We start from the raw sequence: 17,711 nt of genomic DNA on the forward strand, positions 1-17,711 counted from the left end.
TCTTGAAAAAAAAAGGAATGCAGAAATAAAATGAAGTAAAGAAATAAAAGATTAAAAAATGACTACCAAACAGGCCAGTATGTGATGTCAGTGCTTTACTGTAAAAATTTATAGAACATCAAGATTTCGAAGAAGCATATTACTCTACAGAAATCAGTCACTAGGGCCAAGAATTCATCACGATTATCCATGTTTTGTGGGGGTTCAAAACAAATGCACTGAAATCACATTAGATGTCCTTGTCCATTTGATGCAGTGGTTGCAATTGTGTGTCAAAGTTGACCTCAATTTGATGTGTAGACTGTTCATTATGTCATAGAAATTGTGTGTTTTAATAGCTGTTATCTACTTTAAATTTTGATTCCTAAACTGTAGCTGACGAGATCCTGGAATTTGAAGACGATGGGTCTGCAGTGGTAGTAACGTGGGAGGAACGGGCTGATGCCGTGTCCTATGAAGTCATCTACACCACCACCAACCGAGACACTGTGCCCAAGGCACTATCCACTGTGTCTACCTCTGTGCAGCTAAACAACACAATACCTGGTGCCATCTACAGTTTCATGCTAGTTGCTCTTGCTAACGATGACACTGAGACGACAGTTGCCATATCTGACTATGTCAAAGGTAAGTTTGTATTCTTAATTTTTTTTCTTCCCCTCAAACTTTTCCTTAAAAGCTTACCACACATGTACATGAATATTAACAAGTTGTACCAGATTCATATCTTAGCGAAATTCCTCCTTCTGATATTCTGGTATTCAGAATGGAATATTAGAATATAGAATGCTTATATTCAAAGTTCTTATTACATTTTCTTTCAATCAGCACCACTGAAACCTTCCAATGCCTCCTCTGTCATTCACGTTGGGACCACTACAGCCGTGATTAGGCTTCAAGCGGGTGAGGGAATATTTGACGACTATGTCGTCACGGTCTCCTCCCAGACTGACAGCTGCGATGCCCGACAGCCGGTCTTCACGTTGCCCCGCGAGGCCTGCCCGGAGATACATCTTTTTGACCTGTTTCCCAACACGCCGTACACCGCCTTGATCGTCACAAGAACCGGGGAGAGCACATTCAGTCTGGATAGTGATAATATTGGTGAGTAGCTGGCAAAGTGAGTGTTAGTGCACTAGTCTTCCAGAACCCATTCATGTCATGGGAAAATCTAGAAATTTGTCTCTTTTTTGGTCTCCAGTATTAAATGGCAATTCAGTTTAAATCATTTGGAGGAAAAAATGCTAAGATGTAACAGTTTTCAGCATCAGCCAGACATTGGTGCTTCATGAGACCCGTGTTTATCATTCAAGCTGATCGTGGTAACTCTTTTTGTTTGTTTGTTTGTTTTAATCTGTGAGTAAGAGTTACACGTAACTGTATGCACATAATTTCACTTCAAATCCCAGCGGAATTCAGTCAACAGTGCCTCCCATGATAAGATATTTTATCATCTGGATGCAAAAAGTGTGAGCGCAGGACATAAACAAACAGGTCAGCGTGCACTTCCTGTACAAGTTTTTCTACTGTGCAATTCTCTGAGGATTTCTCTAGCAATGTGGCATTCGTGTATGCGCTCACAGAGAGAGAGAGATTTTGTGTGTTAAAAAATCATGAGAGGCACAGTTATTCAGATGATTTCAGCTAGGGCATTTGAAAGGTTTGGTATTGGTCATACATGAGCCCCATGTGGCGTCATGTAATGGAAGTACAACTGATGAGTATCTCTTCTTGGGCAAATGTTTGCTAAAAGGTGTACTGTAAAAGTGGAAATTTTCACGATGTTGAAATTTTCATGCATTTTGAACAACCAAAAGCTGGCGTGAGAATAAAAGCGTGTGAATACTTTTGCTTGCCAGATGTTCCAGTAGTTGAAGTCTTGATTCAGCAGAATTAAAAACATGCAAAACTTTTCTTTCCAAGGGCAAAAAATTAGTCGCACGAAAATATCCACTTTTACAACTTTACGTGTGCATGTGGTTCCGTAAGATACTTCAAGGTTTGTTTGTTTGTTTTTCTTATTTCATCACGGGGTTAAACCCCTCAATCAGCCAAGAGGCTGTTTTTCAGAGAGGCCATGAACAAAGTATTTGACATAAGCAGAACAAATCAAAGATACAGAACAAAACAAAATCAAATAAAACATAGAGGGAATACGAATATCAAAAAAGAAGAAAACAAACAAAACGAAACAAAGACTAAACATACTCTAAAATCCATATTAATATACTTTAGAAGTGGAAATTTTCATGGTGTTGAAATTTTCGCACAGAAACTAGCGCAAAAATAAAAGCACGCGAATATTTTTGCTTGCCATATGTTCCTGTGCGTGATGTCTTGATTACGTGGAATTAAAAACACGCAAAACTCTTCTTACCCGGCCAAGCGCGAAAAATTAGTTGTGCGGAAATATCCGCTTTTACAGTACTCAGTAACAAAATAACAACAATCATCTGAGGTGTTTATCTTTATTCAAGTTAAAAACACATTTCAATGTGAACTATGAGTACATGTATGAAAATTTACGACTGAATCAAGAGCATTTCTAAAAGAAGTCAGACCGTCTAATATTCTAATATTTTCGGGGAGATCATTGAAAATACTTATGCAAGTATAAATACATCCGTGTTTCAAAAAATTTGTCTTAGGTTTTTCGGTTTGAGGATATTGCATGCATTTCTTAGATAATGTGCATTCTGTTTTACTCTTATTTTTTCACAAAGAAATGATGGCAACATCAATGTTGTATTATATGCATGTGACTCTCCACAGAGAGGAACTTTATGACAGGGGACCTGCCCACAAATGAGATCTCAATCAACACGGTGGGGACCAACTCAATCGAGATCATCTGGAACGGCACCACAGATGTGGACCAGTACCTCGTCTACTATTACCAGGAAGATGAATCCGTGATGGTGGCGGAAGTCCCCCTCAGCAGGAACCTGAACCACCGGCTGACACTGAGTGGCCTGGAGTCTGGCGCCAACTACATCATCAATCTGGTTGGCCTTGATGAGAACCTGCAGGAGATTATGGGAGCAAATTTTATGGCTGAGCAGTATACAAGTGAGTGCCTGTTTGTTTTTATTGATGTAGAGAGAAGATTTGTTTGATATATTTTGGGGGAAGGAGGGGGGAGGAGAGGAGGTTGGGTTATTTTTCCTCCCCTTCAGGTGCCTAGCGAGATTTCAATAATTACTCAGATGGAAATTCTCGATATTTTCAACATCTGAAACAATTGACAGTCTTAGCTTTGTACAAAGAACCGTGGCATTTCTTCTGCCCCATCATGAAAGTGTGCAGTACAGAGTAGTTTATCAATTATGGCCTTGGCAAGAACTTCAAAATAGATGGGAAGTGTCGGTACTAATACATTTCCATACTAAATGCAAGATACAAGATAGATTATGCAATATTGTGAATGTAAATGGTCAATATTAAGTTGTGTCAATATCTGTAGGTCACAATGTTTTTGAATGGATTGTTGTGTAGTCCTCTGATGAAAAATGGAGAGAGCAGTTACAACAATTACATGTAACTCTTTACATTGTATGTGCCATGGTGTAAAATCCCTTTGTGCCACATCATTCTTAGACTGCAACATATAGTCATGCCTTGGGGAAACAGGTTGTTTTTCAGGTCTATATAACTTTGTTAGATTTCTGTTTATACCTCGGACATGTATTGAGCAAAGTTGTAGAGAAAATGCCAAGCTTTGCTTTGACGTAAATTGTATGACAAATCTATTACAATGGGGTTTTTTTTTAATGGCCAGAAGCTCCATCATTGTGAAGGCTTGATTCTTCACACAATTGTGACAGAAACGTAGAATTAATTTGTAAATCAGTAGGAAATACACTGTACCACTTGATAGTCAATCACCACCATACATTAAATGCAAGCTAGATGTGACAGGAATGGAATCATGAGAAATGCTTTCATTGTACTGTGGCATTTGCAGATTTATCAATCGGTTTAGGCAAGTTTGTGCTTTTGAGCAGAATATGCAAACTTGGCATGCCGTTGACTAAGTCAGGGTTGGGAACGTGGCACATAAAGAGTTAGTAGGCAGGTGTAAAACCTTTTCCAGAGCATTTGTCTCACAAACTGTGTGTCTTTACCCTGCCCCCTTGCCCCGGCCCCGCTCCCCAGGGCCCAACCCAGTCAGCAACCTCCTCCTGGACCCACAGGGCAACATGGTGAACGTCACGTGGACCGCACCTTCCACCACTTTCGACGGCTTCCGGGTCTGCTGGTATTCTCTCAATGAGACACGGGAGGAAGACCTGGACCCCAGTGAGAGGAACTACCTGTGGGAGGTCCCCTACCCAGATGAAGAGTTTGTCATCTCCGTGGCAACGTATGTCGAGGAGGAGGAGGATGGTGATGTCCTACTCAGCGAGAAGATGACAGACTTCATAACACTGAGTGAGTAAGATGCCTACCATCACAGAGAGACAGACAGACAGACAGGGCTCCCAAATAGATATTCAATATTTTGTTGACTTATTCTTTCATTATTTTGTTTTCAAAACTATTTACCCTTGACACCAAAAAAAAAGAAAAAAATGTAGGTAAAAGTAATTCTTCGTATTCTGTAAAAGACAATTTTGTCACAACAAATGAGCTCAGCAGTGCAGCAGCATCATAATATCAGCGCTCATGACACACACTACACCAGTGATCTCATTGTCACATGTACAGACAACTGCGCCACACTCGGCAAGTTCATGGATTAAGATGATCTTCATCTGAAACACTGTTAAAAACAAATAACATATTTTGAAAACAAACATAATATTGTCGAATGTTTATTATCATTATTATTATAATTATGGTAAAAGAAAATCTAAACAGGGCTGAATTGGCATTAGGGGTCATTGTCACCGACTGCTAAATTTTGACTGTCATGATGACGGTTTGTATATAAAAACTTGAGATGACCCCATACAACGCTGTACCTCCGGGTACCATGTGGTGCATCATATGCTCAGTCTGTGCTCAATCTGGTTCTCAGTCTGGCTCCCAAGGCTTTTTCTACAACTTATCAATGCTGATATTGCCTTTCAAAGGAGATTTTACCCTGGAAGAAATTTATAGTCTTTGTTGTAATTGAGGGAATCCAGTAAAGCAAAACAACATGCATCTTATAGTTAACCCATTAGTCGCTAAAATATGCAAAACTGTCTGTCATATTACTTCCTAAAATGCCTGAAACCGCCTGTCGGTTTTTGTCAGTGTAATTCATTGTTTGAAACATTATAAATGCTCAATGCAGCTCAGACATCTCCGCTGGAGTTTGGCGAGATCACTCCTTACCGCATCCCCGTCTCTTGGGACATGATTCCGGGCATCTCTGAGTACGTACTCTCCTACGAGCCTGCCGATGGGGACGAACCTGCCTCACAGATAATCAACCAGCCAGTCGCATCAGGCAACGGCCTCTCTCGCATGTATGCAACTAACTTTACCGGCCTGACCCCAGGTCGAAAGTACGTCTTCACCCTCGAGTGGCCATTGGCTTTCCGTGTCCCTACAGCGGCCAGAACAACAGGTATGTAGGACTACTGTCTGTCTTTGTTGACTGTCTGCGTGTCAGAAACATCATGATTATGATGGTGATGATGTGATTTAAAGTAATTTATTTTGACTTATTTTGACTTTTGAGATGTGATATCTGAGTCTCTGTGTAACTAATTGAGTGTGGACATTTGAGTGCATAGGGACTCATGGGCCTCAGTGGATGATTAATGGAGGGAAATTGATTATTCATGCAAGAACTTTTCTGTGCCTTCAACTGTTATATTTGAGAATTTGCAGAGTAGCTGTTTATTTCTCTCACTTAGGCATAATCAATGACATTTTCTTCCTTTTTTTGGTCTGTGTGTGTATGTGTATTTTGGCAGTCCCACTGCCTGTGTTCAATGCGAGCCTCAGCAACGTCACCTCCTGCTCTCTGATGATCACATGGTGCCTACCAGATGGGGACTTTGACAATGTTTCCATCAGCGTGGAGCCCACTGCCGACGTCTCAGTCACAAACGTCAGCGGGATGGGAGGAGCATGCCGCCAACAGCAGGTGGTCGAACTCCGGCAGCTGCAGCCGATGACGAGCTACAATGTGACGGCCGAGGTGGTCAGTGGAGACGCAAGGAGCAAGCCGGTGATGGTCTACGCAGTCTCAGGTCTGTCAAGTGTGGTTTTTGCCTGTGGATGTTTGTGATTTTGAGTGTTAGTGAGTCTTCCTGTTGATTGATATTACCATCTGTGTGTACATGTGTGTCAGAGACTCCAACCCCAGCACCTTCTGATCTGGAGATTCTCCTGCCTGAAACCCCTAGCAAACAGGAGACTCCAAGTTGAAGTGCACGAAGCACGAAATTCCTTGCAACCGGGGTCCAGTCTAGGGTTCTAGATGCTCTCTCGTGCTATCTTGGGCTTATTTTTTAACATACAATATGGCAATAAGTAAGAAATCCTTTCCAACGGGAGACACAGAGCCAGCATGGGAGAAATCAAATCTCAAGCGGGAGAACGGGAGATTTTGCAAAAATGGGCTTTTTTTCGGCGGGAGATCTCCCGTCGAAAGCGGGAGAGTTGGAGTCTCTGGTGTGTGTGTGTGTGTGTGTGTGTGTGTGTGTGTGTGTGTGTGTGTGTGTAATTGTGTGAGTGCCATGGCCAGTGTGGGGTCATGTTCATTACTGTGTTTTCAAACCTGAGCTGTAATTGTACACACCAACCTGTAGATGAGATTGTGGTTTCTAAATAGATCAATCCTGCAGATGGAATACTCACATGTCCATCTGTGTGAAAGAGCAAAAGTGCCAGGCAGTGTAAAGAATGGACTATTCTGGTTTTTTGGTTGTCATATTCCACGATGTGGTGCCTCAGTGATAGCAAAATTGTGGACTTTTTCCTGTTTGATTCATAGAGATCGTGTATTGCAAGCTTGTTTGTTTCTTTGCATCAGATACAAATCAGTCTTGATCTTGTGATGAAAATGATAAAATGCTGGTCAATTTTCCTCAGAGTATTGCAGCAGGATGCAATTGGAAGTGAGGCAAAAGATATCTAGGAGCATAAACTGCCTCACTCTGTAAACATAGAGGTGAGACTAAGGGATCCAAAATAGTATCCTTCCCTTTTCTGCAACATAAATGTTCAACATGACCTGCAAGATTCTCTTGCTTCAATCAGCTTTGCTGCAGTCTCTCCAGTCACCCTCAAACTTGAGTCACAGATGCCCTCAGGTGTTAGGTCATAAAAAGGTACAGCTGTATATTGTCCAGAGTTATGTGCTGAGGTCAAAGGTTGAAGGTCACTTGTTGAAGTTAGTGTGCATGACTGTCTGTATTTTCTCTTTTTAAATGTCGGTTAGAGATGAACGTGGTTGTCTCCATATGTCATATGATGTCGAGACACCCAAGTTCATGTCTAACCAACTTTCCCTGCCAAATTCTTAAGACAAATAATTTTGCATTCCCCTTTTGTCCATATGTGACCTCAGTGGGGTCAAAGGTGCTCTCAGAGGATCTATTCTTATAGTGATGTCCATGGTAGCATGCTGATGAGGTCGTAGACCAGTGAAGCTCAAATGTTCAGGTTTATCTGCAACTTTCTCTTTCTGTTTTGGGTCTGTTATAGATAGAAAGCATGCTGCTCTCAAACCATGTTTAAAATAAAAAGGACATTGCTTCAAGTTAACTTTTTATAGGGAGCCAGGAAAAGGTCTTAATCTTTGTAGACATGGTCCCTACACTGTTTGTAGTCTATTCATATGCACTGAAACAATTCTCACCAGTAATATAATCTTTCTCTTCATTTTGATCAAATTCAGAGACCCGAGGCGGAAATATTGATGTCCTTGATGTTAGCACTTCCATGGTGAATATTTCCTGGTCCCCAGTGGTGGGGACAGACACATTCTTTGTGGACATCATGGGGCCGTCCAACAACATGACCAGGAATGTCACTGGAGTCCGACAGCTGTCCATCGCAGACCTGGAACCGGGAACGCAGTACACGATTACCGTCCGCTGGGACTTTGTGTGTGACTTGCCCTCAATCCAGCCTTACACAAGTAAGTTTCATGAACACTTTGTCCGTTTGCCGACTGTATATTCGCAGGAGGAGTGGCAATGAAGATGTGGCTCATGAGGAAATTATGGTTATTTTCCATGTGGCTTGTTGGATATGTTGTGTCAGCAATGTGAAAGTGATTGCAGAAAGAATAGCCATGAATTGAGCAATGACCGTCATGCAGGAAAATGCTAAAAACTTGTTCTGATTTTAATGATTACAAACAGTAGATAACTCTCATTTTCACTGCATTGCATTGAGGAAGTGAGGTTTGAACAAATACTGGTGTTTGGAAGTGCAGTGTCCATGTTGATAATCTGTGCAATACATTACCATGTACTGGATTTATGGACTTTGAGCTACAATACAAAATATGTGTCTGTGACAAAGTTGATTATCATACACTGTATTTGTAGTTAAGCTTTTCTGCGCAATTGTGAACATCATTCCAACAGTGACAAATTTCTCTCATTTTTCGTACTCCCACTGGAGTTTCTTAGACAATATAGTCATTCTGTTACAAGCTGTGATCAGAGAACGGAAATTCTTTCTTAACTCTTTGTGTGCCATGGTGTAAACTCCCTGTGGTGTGCCATGGTGTAAACTCCCTGTGGTGTGCCATGGTGTAAACTCCCTGTGGTGTGCCATGGTGTAAACTCCCTGTGGTGTGCCATGGTGTAAACTCCCTGTGGTGTGCCATGGTGTAAACTCCCTGTGGTGTGCCATGGTGTAAACTCCCTGTGGTGTGCCATGGTGTAAACTCCCTGTGGTGTGCCATGGTGTAGACTCCCTGTGGTGTGCCATGGTGTAAACTCCCTGTGGTGTGCCATGGTGTAAACTCCCTGTGGTGTGCCATGGTGTAAACTCCTTGTGTGCCACATTATTCTGAGATTGCAATGCATGAGTGTGATTTAAAAAATGTTCTGTTTGTCAAAGTGATCTGATGTTCTATAAGAGGTCGTATGTTAGAAATGCGGTACAGGAAAGTTTTAGAGAAAACTGCAAGCTTTGCTGTAATGTAAATGTGACAACAATTAAAGGTGTGGCTATCGTGATGCTTTCAATGCACTGACATTTTGTGGTCATCAATCCGTATGTGCACTGTTGTGTGTATGAGCATATTATAATATGTAAAGTAGCAGGCATGCCGTTGGCAGAGTTGGTGCGTGCAAACATGGCTCACATACAAATGTAGTGTTCAGAGAGGAATGAGGAGCCGCTTGCAGTGTAATGATGACAGGAATCTCAAATCTTTTTGTTCTGCCTCTTTTTCGTTCTCAGTACCTTTCCCCCCTCAGAACATCACCTTTGAAGATGCGACTGTCGGGTCCATTACTGTCTCCTGGTCAGATCCCCAGGAGGGGGCATGGGACGAGTTTATGGTGACCTACGCGGCTGGCAGCGACACTCCTTCCCAGATATTACCAAACCCTGTCGGAAACATGGTCACAATTGACGATTTGGCTCAGAACACAGCGTATGTGATCACTGTCCGTGCTATAGCTGGTGATCGAGAGAGCGAAGCCATTACGCTATCTGCCAGAACAAGTACGTAGAGCACAAACATTTTGTTTATCGTGTCTTGTATCATCCTGTGCTTGGCCATGGGATATGGGAAAAAAAAAACGAACAAAAACAAATTTGAAGATATTGAGTGTACATTGCAGGTGACATTGCAAAGACAAGCCGTTAAAAGGATGCTAATTTGTAGGAACTTTGATACAGAGCATTTCTCTCTCTTTCTCTCCCTCTTTCTTTCTTTCTTTCTTTCTCTCTCTCCTTCTGTACATGTGTATTCATGATGTGCTCTATTTTCTAGAATCAGGCTTTCAAAATCATTTGATATGTTAAAATGAACTTTTAATTGAGGAATTTTTCCATTAATTTGCCAAATATTTCTGAGGCTGTAAATTTGTCAGTGCTTATATATTCATAGCAGAAGATGTAGATTCCTAATCCTCTTCTTCCATCTCACCTCATATCTGCACAAGGTTATTCAATGAAATCTTTTCAGGTGTACATGTATCTCTCCTAGGAATCCTTCTTTGACTTTAAGATTTTATGAATGATGTATTAGTAAGACATTTTCAAAAAATCAATTTGTGTCTTCAATCATTGCTTGCGTTATATCATGTTTGTTTGAATGTTATTTTGTCATTCATATTTAAATCAGGGGCCCAGGAGTCTGAGGAGTTGGCTGTGATTGGTCAGTCCCCGACAAGCCTCAACGTCACCTGGGGAAACACAACTAACCCCGCTGTTTCGGGATTCATCCTGAGAATATACGATGGTGCTTCATTAGCGATGTCTTCTGTGGAAGTTGGACTGGACACGCTGGAGGCAAGCTTCAGTGGTCTCACTCCTGGCACCGATTACCGCATCGAGCTGACCATCTTCCTGCCGGGTGTCATTAACAAAGTCGTCGATTCTATAAATGCCACCACGAGTAAGAACAGATTGTAGGATTCTCTGTTCAGTGATGTTGTTGTGGTTGGGAGGGTTGGGATTGGAAGGAAGTCTTTGTGTACCTGAGCCTTCTTTCTTTTATATTATCTTCATGTTTCCAAAGCATTTATTTATCATTTCATATATTTCCTTTGTGTAAGTTGTCAGTGATGTTTTCATTCTTTATTCTGCATCATTAAAATATCACAGAGTGAGAAGCAACAGAAATTGTCTGAACAAACTAATCTTTGTCAATCAAGTGACTTCACAGCTTCAGGCCATGGACATTCCGTGTCAAAGAGATAACTACAAACGCTTCTCAGATGGTGCACTTATCAATTTTCAATTCTATGCATGTTACAACGTAGTGATAGTTGCATTTTTTTTTTTCTACACTCTTTTCCTCTCAGTGAGATCTCACAGTGATGACATATTTTTGTGCTTCCCTGAATGAACTCTAAACTGACAGTTCCGGCCGTTCCCGGCGAAGTGCGGTGCACATACAGCACTCAGTCCCTGATCAGGTTCTACTGGAACGAGACGCAGGAGGGCAACTTTGACGGCTACGAGATCAGCATCATGGCCAGCAGCGAGACGGAACCCAGCGTTCTCGAAAACAGGGATGCGCAGGAGGAGACAAGGATGACTGCAGACTTCCTCGATGCCAACACGGACTACACCATCCAGGTGCGGAGCACACGGAGAGATCTACGCAGCGAACCATCAACTGAAATTTGCCCCACTGGTACGTACATCCTGTCTTCAAACCAAGAAGATCTGAAGAGCTAGCTATAGGGGGATATATATATATATATATATATATATATATATATATATATATATATATATATATATATATATACATACACATAGAATGTCACTGTCATTCATTTGCATTTGCATATATATATATATATATATATAAATATAAATATATATATATATATATATATATATATATATATATATATATATATATAACTTCATGATTTCTCTTTTTTTTGTATGTTGGAACTACCAAACCTGAATTGGTCTAGATTTTTTTTTTTCACCGTTGTCTTCATACATGTACAGTTTTACCACACAATTGTCAAGTACAAGCCCACATCAACACAAATGTTGAGGAGAAAGAAACTTAATTATTCAATGGAAAGATCATCTTGTAGCTTGTACCAGATAAGGTACACCTTTATTTTGCTGTAGGAGAGCACTAGCTAGCAAATGAATGACTGTGACATTCTATATCGAGCTTGCATTATGATGTTTGCTACAAGAAGAATGTACATTGTATGTGCAGAGCTTGCTTATTTGGACTTTTAATAGAAACAATTGCTAACAGGCACCAAATGTTACATGAACATAATATGCTGCAAGTATTATTACCATGTATTGGAGGCAGTCCATTCAGAGATTTAATCTGCATGACCCCCCCCCCCCTCCTCTTCCTCCCCTTCTGGTCTTGCATCCAAACACCAGACTCAGAAGAAATAACCTTGACTGACTCGGGCGAGGGGTCACTGGTCCTTCAGTGGACGACCACGGATTACAGCGAGTTCGAGGTGGAGTACGACCCCGAAGAGGGTCAGCCACCATCCCCAGCGCAGACCACGCCAGACGTGCCCCGGGAGCTCTCCCTCACCAGCCTCACACCGGGCACTGTCTACCGCTTCACTCTCTTCGGCCTCTCTGGGGAAAACCGGACAGAGATCACGGGAATCACTCACACTTTGCGTAAGCTTGCTGATGCCTTGATCGCTTAAGTTTAATTTTGCCTCCGCCACAAAGACTGGGTTATCCATCTGTCCGTCTGTCTATCCAGCTGTAATCCATAATCAATGTTTGGATCAGTCTAACTTAAGAACCATTTTAGGTATCCTAATGAATCTTGGCATATGTATGTACGAGTGGACAAAGTTGTGCCTATCAACTTTTCGGCACATATGCAAAAGGTCAGAGGTTAAGGTAACATTAAAAAAAATCACTATTTCCTCCATGTCTTTGCAATGCCTTTAGATATTTTTGGGAAATTTGGTGCATTTTTTTATTGCCAGATAAAGATTCTCTGGCGACAATTTTTGGGCATGGGGTCAAGGGTCAAGTGAAATGCTAGCATTTTGCCTTTCTGCCCCATATTTTGGAACTTAGAGTCTGCTCTTTCAGAATCTGCTCTTAACTAAAATCCCATGTCTGGCGACTTTTTGTTATGCCTCCGCCACGAAGTGGTGCCGGAGGCATTATGTTTTCGGGTTGTCCGTCCGTCCTTCCGTCCGTCCGTCCTTCCGTCCGTCCGTCCGTCCTTCCGTCCGTCCGTAATGAATTTTGTGGACAAGGTAACTATCAAAACCTGTTGAGGTATCCTAATGAAACTTGGCATGTATGTGTATTAGGGGGTGAAGTTGTGTCTATCAACTTTTGGGTGCACATGCTCAAGGTCAAAGGTCAAAAGGTCAAGGTCAAATACATAAAATTTCACTATTTCCACCATATCTATTGAATGCCTGAAGATATTTTCTTCAAACTTAGTGTATACATGTATTACCCAATTAAGATTCTCTGGTGAAAGTTTGGGTCATAAGGTCAAAGGTCAAAGGTCAAAAGGTCATGGTCAAATACATAAAATGTCACTATTTCCACCATATCTATTGAATGCCTGAAGATATTTTCTTGAAACTTAGTGTATACATGTATTACCCAATTAAGATTCTCTGGTGAAAGTTTGGGTCATGAGGTCAAAGGTCAAAGGTCAAGTAAAAAATATTAAAACTTCTTTTTTTTCTCCGTACCTTGGAAAATTGTTCAAGGTATCTTCATGGAACATAGTATATACATGTACTGACTGGAAGTGATTATCTAGAGAATGTAGGGTTCATGGGGTCAAAGGTCAGGGGTCAAAGGTCAAGTGCAACACTTCAAAATTTTACTATTTCCCTCATATTTATGCAATGCCAGCAGGGTTATTTTTTTTTTACACTTGGTGTATGCATGTGTAACCTAATAGAAATGCTCTGGAAAGTTTTTTTTTTCTTTTTTTGCCTCAAAGATCAAAAGATCAAAGATCAAGTGAAAGTGCTGAACTAACTTTTTCCTCCATATCTCGGAAGTGGCTCAAGTTATCTTGAAACTTAGTACATATTATGCATGTTCTACCTGAAAGTGATTATCTTATGAATTTAAGGGTCAAGGGCCAGATGAAAATGGTAACAATTTACTATTCAATTCAGAAATTGCACTTTTTCTCCACACCTGTACCTTGAAAATTACTCAATGCCTAAATGTATGAATGGGTCAAAGTCAAGTTAAAGTCCTTAAATCCCTAGATACATGCTCTCCTATTCATCCAATTAAACCTAGGTCAAGGAAGGTGAACATTCAACATATTTGTAACAAACTTGTCATTTCAATATTTTGCCAATTTTGTGAAAATGTAATCACACATTGTCCACATGTACTATCTAGACCTATTGGGAAAATCATGCATTATGGCGGAGGCATACCAGTCGCCAAAGCGACATTTCTAGTTGGTTTTGTGATGCAGGGTCACAAATGTGTTCAACACCTCCGTGGCAAACATACCATTTAAGTTTATTGCGAAATATGTGAAACTGTCATCTCACATTGTCAATACATAAACTTTACCTATTGGAAGAAATATGTGTTATGGTGAAGGCATGTCCAGTTGCCATAGGAACATTTCTAGTCAGTCGTAGTCTTATCAAAATAATGCCTTCTTACAGTCATGCAAGGTACAAATCGTAGTATGTGTCAAATTCTTATGCAACATATGACTTGAGTATGTGTATGTCTGAATGAAGAGGTTGTGAAAACTTCCTCAAAAGATAGTAATCCAAACAACTTGGAATTGGCAGAGAATTGTGAATTCAGAATTCTGTGTGTGCTCTCGTTCAAGATCTTTACATGTGGATATCTTCAGAGTTTGGTTTGAAAGCAGTAGGATTGAATTCAATGGCGATATGACTCTAATGTACATGGATACAATGAACTGTCATAACTAACTACTGTGGGTTTTTGTGTGCCTCACACATGTAAATCATTCATTTCTAATTCACAGCACCCGTGGCACCGACTGTCACAGTTCAAGCGCAATCGCCTGTCACAATTGTCATCATCATTGTGATTCCACCCAGAGGAAGGTAAGGCAAGAGGTCTCCAATCTTCGACTGGTACCTAATTTCAGACTGAAAGACCTAGGAACTTTTGTTCCCTCTGCCCCTTCCCCCCCCCCCCCCCCCCCCCCCCCACCCCCTTTGCTCAAAGCTTTGTACTTGTGCAAGCATATAAACCACCACAAAAACACAGGTTTTTTGAGGTTATTTCTATTCAAAGCTGAAACCTACATTTTGCAGAGCCAGTTGGACAGCATATGACAGGAAAAAATATATATGGGCCCTGATGCGAGAAAAGGGTCCTTGGGGCATTAAATACTGAAAATGATTTTTCACCTCCACATTGTAGAAGGAACTCTGACGTATTTAGGTATGCAGGCCTCTTTCTAAAATTCCACTCCTAAATGCCCAAATTACAACAAAAACATGTTTTGTCCAAATCCTGTCACTTTTTGATGCGTCTATGCATGTGTGCACAGTTAGCTAGTTGATCTCTTTTTGCGCGTATTGATTTGTCAAACTTCCGCGCTGTTTTGTGGCGTTTGCGCGCAGCGGCTCTAAGGGCCCTTTCTCGCGTCATGGCCCATATATATTTCACAGTATTACCCCAATCAAATTCTTTCTATCCACAACTATCAAAATATTTTTATGGTATCATATCTTGTTTTACCTGTGTAATCTACAGTAATAGAACACTCTATGTTTGTTTTACATGTTACTAAACTCAATGAGCATGCACAAAATCTAGTTTTCTTTTCTTTCATTGTATATGTGGAACCTGCAGTGCAAATTCAATCTGTGAGAGGGAGATGAGAGAATCAACTGATATGTTGTTTCAGAGGCTAAAGACAAATAGAGATCGTCTTCACAGTGGTATACTCTGTGCTGATTATATCCTGGTCAGGGACTAGATCAGAGCACACTACACGTACAATGTAGGCACCCTTGTCTGTGAAGAAAGAAGTGTTATTCATATTATTGTCTACCCATCTTGGGGAGAGGTAGCAGCTTTAGGGGTAGTATTCAAAGAGCCTGAGAGTTACATATTCCAATCTTGACTCTGCAGAGAACAGCACATTAAAAGATAAGAGACAACAACAAAAACAGTTTCTTTCACTGGTGTGATAATGAAGGCTAACACACTTGGGGTTGGCAATGTGCCCCTTGAGCTACAAATGAAAAGAATTATGGCATGATTTACTGTGATGAAGATTGCTTAGAATGAGAAAGATCCATAAAGATCAGTTTCAAGGTGAACAGAAGAGAGACAAGATATCTTTTTTATGATGTACGTAGTGTGACACGGAGCAGCTACTCTCATAGTATTTGAAAGTTGGAAGGAAAAAAAAAAATTGTCGGAATTCCTTCTTAATTCATTCAGTACCAGATCTGGGTGCAGCATGCATCTAATGTAAAGGAAATTACCACATCTTGCAGGCAGCGGCTTAACAAGGAGTTCTGTCACTCTTTGTCCTCCTTTGCAGATTTGCATTCTTCTTACTGAGTATCAGGAGGCGGGCACAGCCTCAGGGCAGCGGCACGTTTCTGCCGGGCGAGGGAGATTTCATCCGCCCAGCAGATGCCTGCCCTGAGTTTGTCTTCACTGACCTGGAGCCAGGCACGGATTATACCATCACTGTGTCATCGGTGGCAGCAGACGGAACGACGGATAGCTCATCAGTTTCAGTGGATGGGACAACTGGTAACAATCCTTCTTTTCACACACATCCCCCCTCCCATTTTTTTCTTTCACACCCGCCAAGTACTCATACATAAAGTACATTCATAAACACATTATTTTCAAGGCAATTAACCCTGTTTTTTCATTAGTCTGAATGCAAAATTTAAATCAAGTTTCTTCCAAATGTGGTGATTTTTTCTTTTTTTAATGAAACCATGTTAGGCCAATCACAAGCTCAACCCATTGAGGATGAGCTGATTTTGCTGTAACATGCATTTCCCATGGATTTCTGCCAGAGTGCACTTGTGAGGAGTATTCAACAGGTTAGGGTGTTTGACCATCTTGTGTTGCTCAAAACTAGTGACACGTTCACGATATAGATGGTTAATAGACGTCCTAAACTTTGTTGAAGAGATTTAGCCTAGCTCGACTTTTATCCTCTGCTGCTGTGGTGGGTGCATACTTGGCTTAATTCTACTGCTGTTGTCTTTATTTTCATTACTAACATGATTTGTCATCATTCTCATTATTTGCAAACATTGCAGACCCATTGGTAAGCTCACAGATTTCCTTCGTGGAAGTCACAACTTCCTCGGTTCGTTTTGTATGGGGGGCGGTGACGGACGAGGATTTCGGTGCCTACATCCTGGATCTACGGGAGGGCACCAGTGGCAGCACGAGCGTCGCGACGGCGACCGTCTTCAGCAACGCCACGCGGCTTGAGCACACCTTCTCTGGTCTCAATCCCGGCAACCAATATCGGGTGGATCTGATCGTCAACAGCATGATCAGGCGGTCGGCTCTCACTTTCACAAGTGAGTACAGTCACTGCCCTTGGGGGGCCCATTTTCAAAAATCACTTTCCAATAATTGCAACTGACAGTAATTGCAGTTATTGTATGGTCGACTGGCCTTTGCCCAGCACAACCACCATTTGGACTGCAATTATTCTAAGTTGCAATTACTGCTAAAGTTCTTCAGAACGACGCAGTATTTCAACTTGGTTTCTTTTTCTGATCGCCACTGACCTGTACATGTAATTAACTTAAGATCAATTAAAAAGCAGTTTTTGCCTGGTAGGTACTCCATAGGAAGGTGAACTAGTTCATGATGTGAGAAGATTTGTGTGCAATATACCCTTCCTTTGGATGAATGGGATGTGATGGTCAGCTACAATGAAAAGGCCAGCTGGAAGCAAGACATGTTTTCTGAGTATTCATGGACATGTACAAATGTGTACTTGCAATTTTGGCAAGACACATTTGCACAATGGCAAACATCTACTCCTACAACTCCTGTGGTTAACCACTGTGTAGTATCTGAGAAAGACCTACTTGATGTCAGTCAGGTGTAGGTCTGTCCTCACCTCACCTTAGTGT

The 17,711-nt window shown here is 41.2% G+C and overlaps 1 protein-coding gene across 1 annotated transcript in view; it reads left to right on the forward strand.

The window, feature by feature from the left end:
• Nucleotides 1-17,711, forward strand: part of LOC139726672 (tenascin-X-like) — a 43,781-nt gene that overhangs the window by 18,879 nt on the left and 7,191 nt on the right. The window contains exons 14-27 of the mRNA XM_071637658.1: nt 376-627; nt 829-1,104; nt 2,773-3,069; nt 4,156-4,431; nt 5,282-5,557; nt 5,910-6,188; nt 7,841-8,083; nt 9,364-9,630; nt 10,256-10,528; nt 10,997-11,272; nt 12,004-12,258; nt 14,597-14,678; nt 16,136-16,353; nt 16,878-17,147. Coding sequence (XP_071493759.1) covers nt 376-627; nt 829-1,104; nt 2,773-3,069; nt 4,156-4,431; nt 5,282-5,557; nt 5,910-6,188; nt 7,841-8,083; nt 9,364-9,630; nt 10,256-10,528; nt 10,997-11,272; nt 12,004-12,258; nt 14,597-14,678; nt 16,136-16,353; nt 16,878-17,147 — 3,540 coding nt within the window. The remainder of the gene's footprint in view (nt 1-375; nt 628-828; nt 1,105-2,772; nt 3,070-4,155; nt 4,432-5,281; nt 5,558-5,909; nt 6,189-7,840; nt 8,084-9,363; nt 9,631-10,255; nt 10,529-10,996; nt 11,273-12,003; nt 12,259-14,596; nt 14,679-16,135; nt 16,354-16,877; nt 17,148-17,711) is intronic.

This window comes from Diadema antillarum, unplaced genomic scaffold (genome assembly GCF_040938485.1).
Source record: "Diadema antillarum isolate AM-2024a unplaced genomic scaffold, OU_Dant_1.0 seq00000095_RagTag, whole genome shotgun sequence".
NCBI classification, from domain to species: domain Eukaryota; kingdom Metazoa; phylum Echinodermata; class Echinoidea; order Diadematoida; family Diadematidae; genus Diadema; species Diadema antillarum.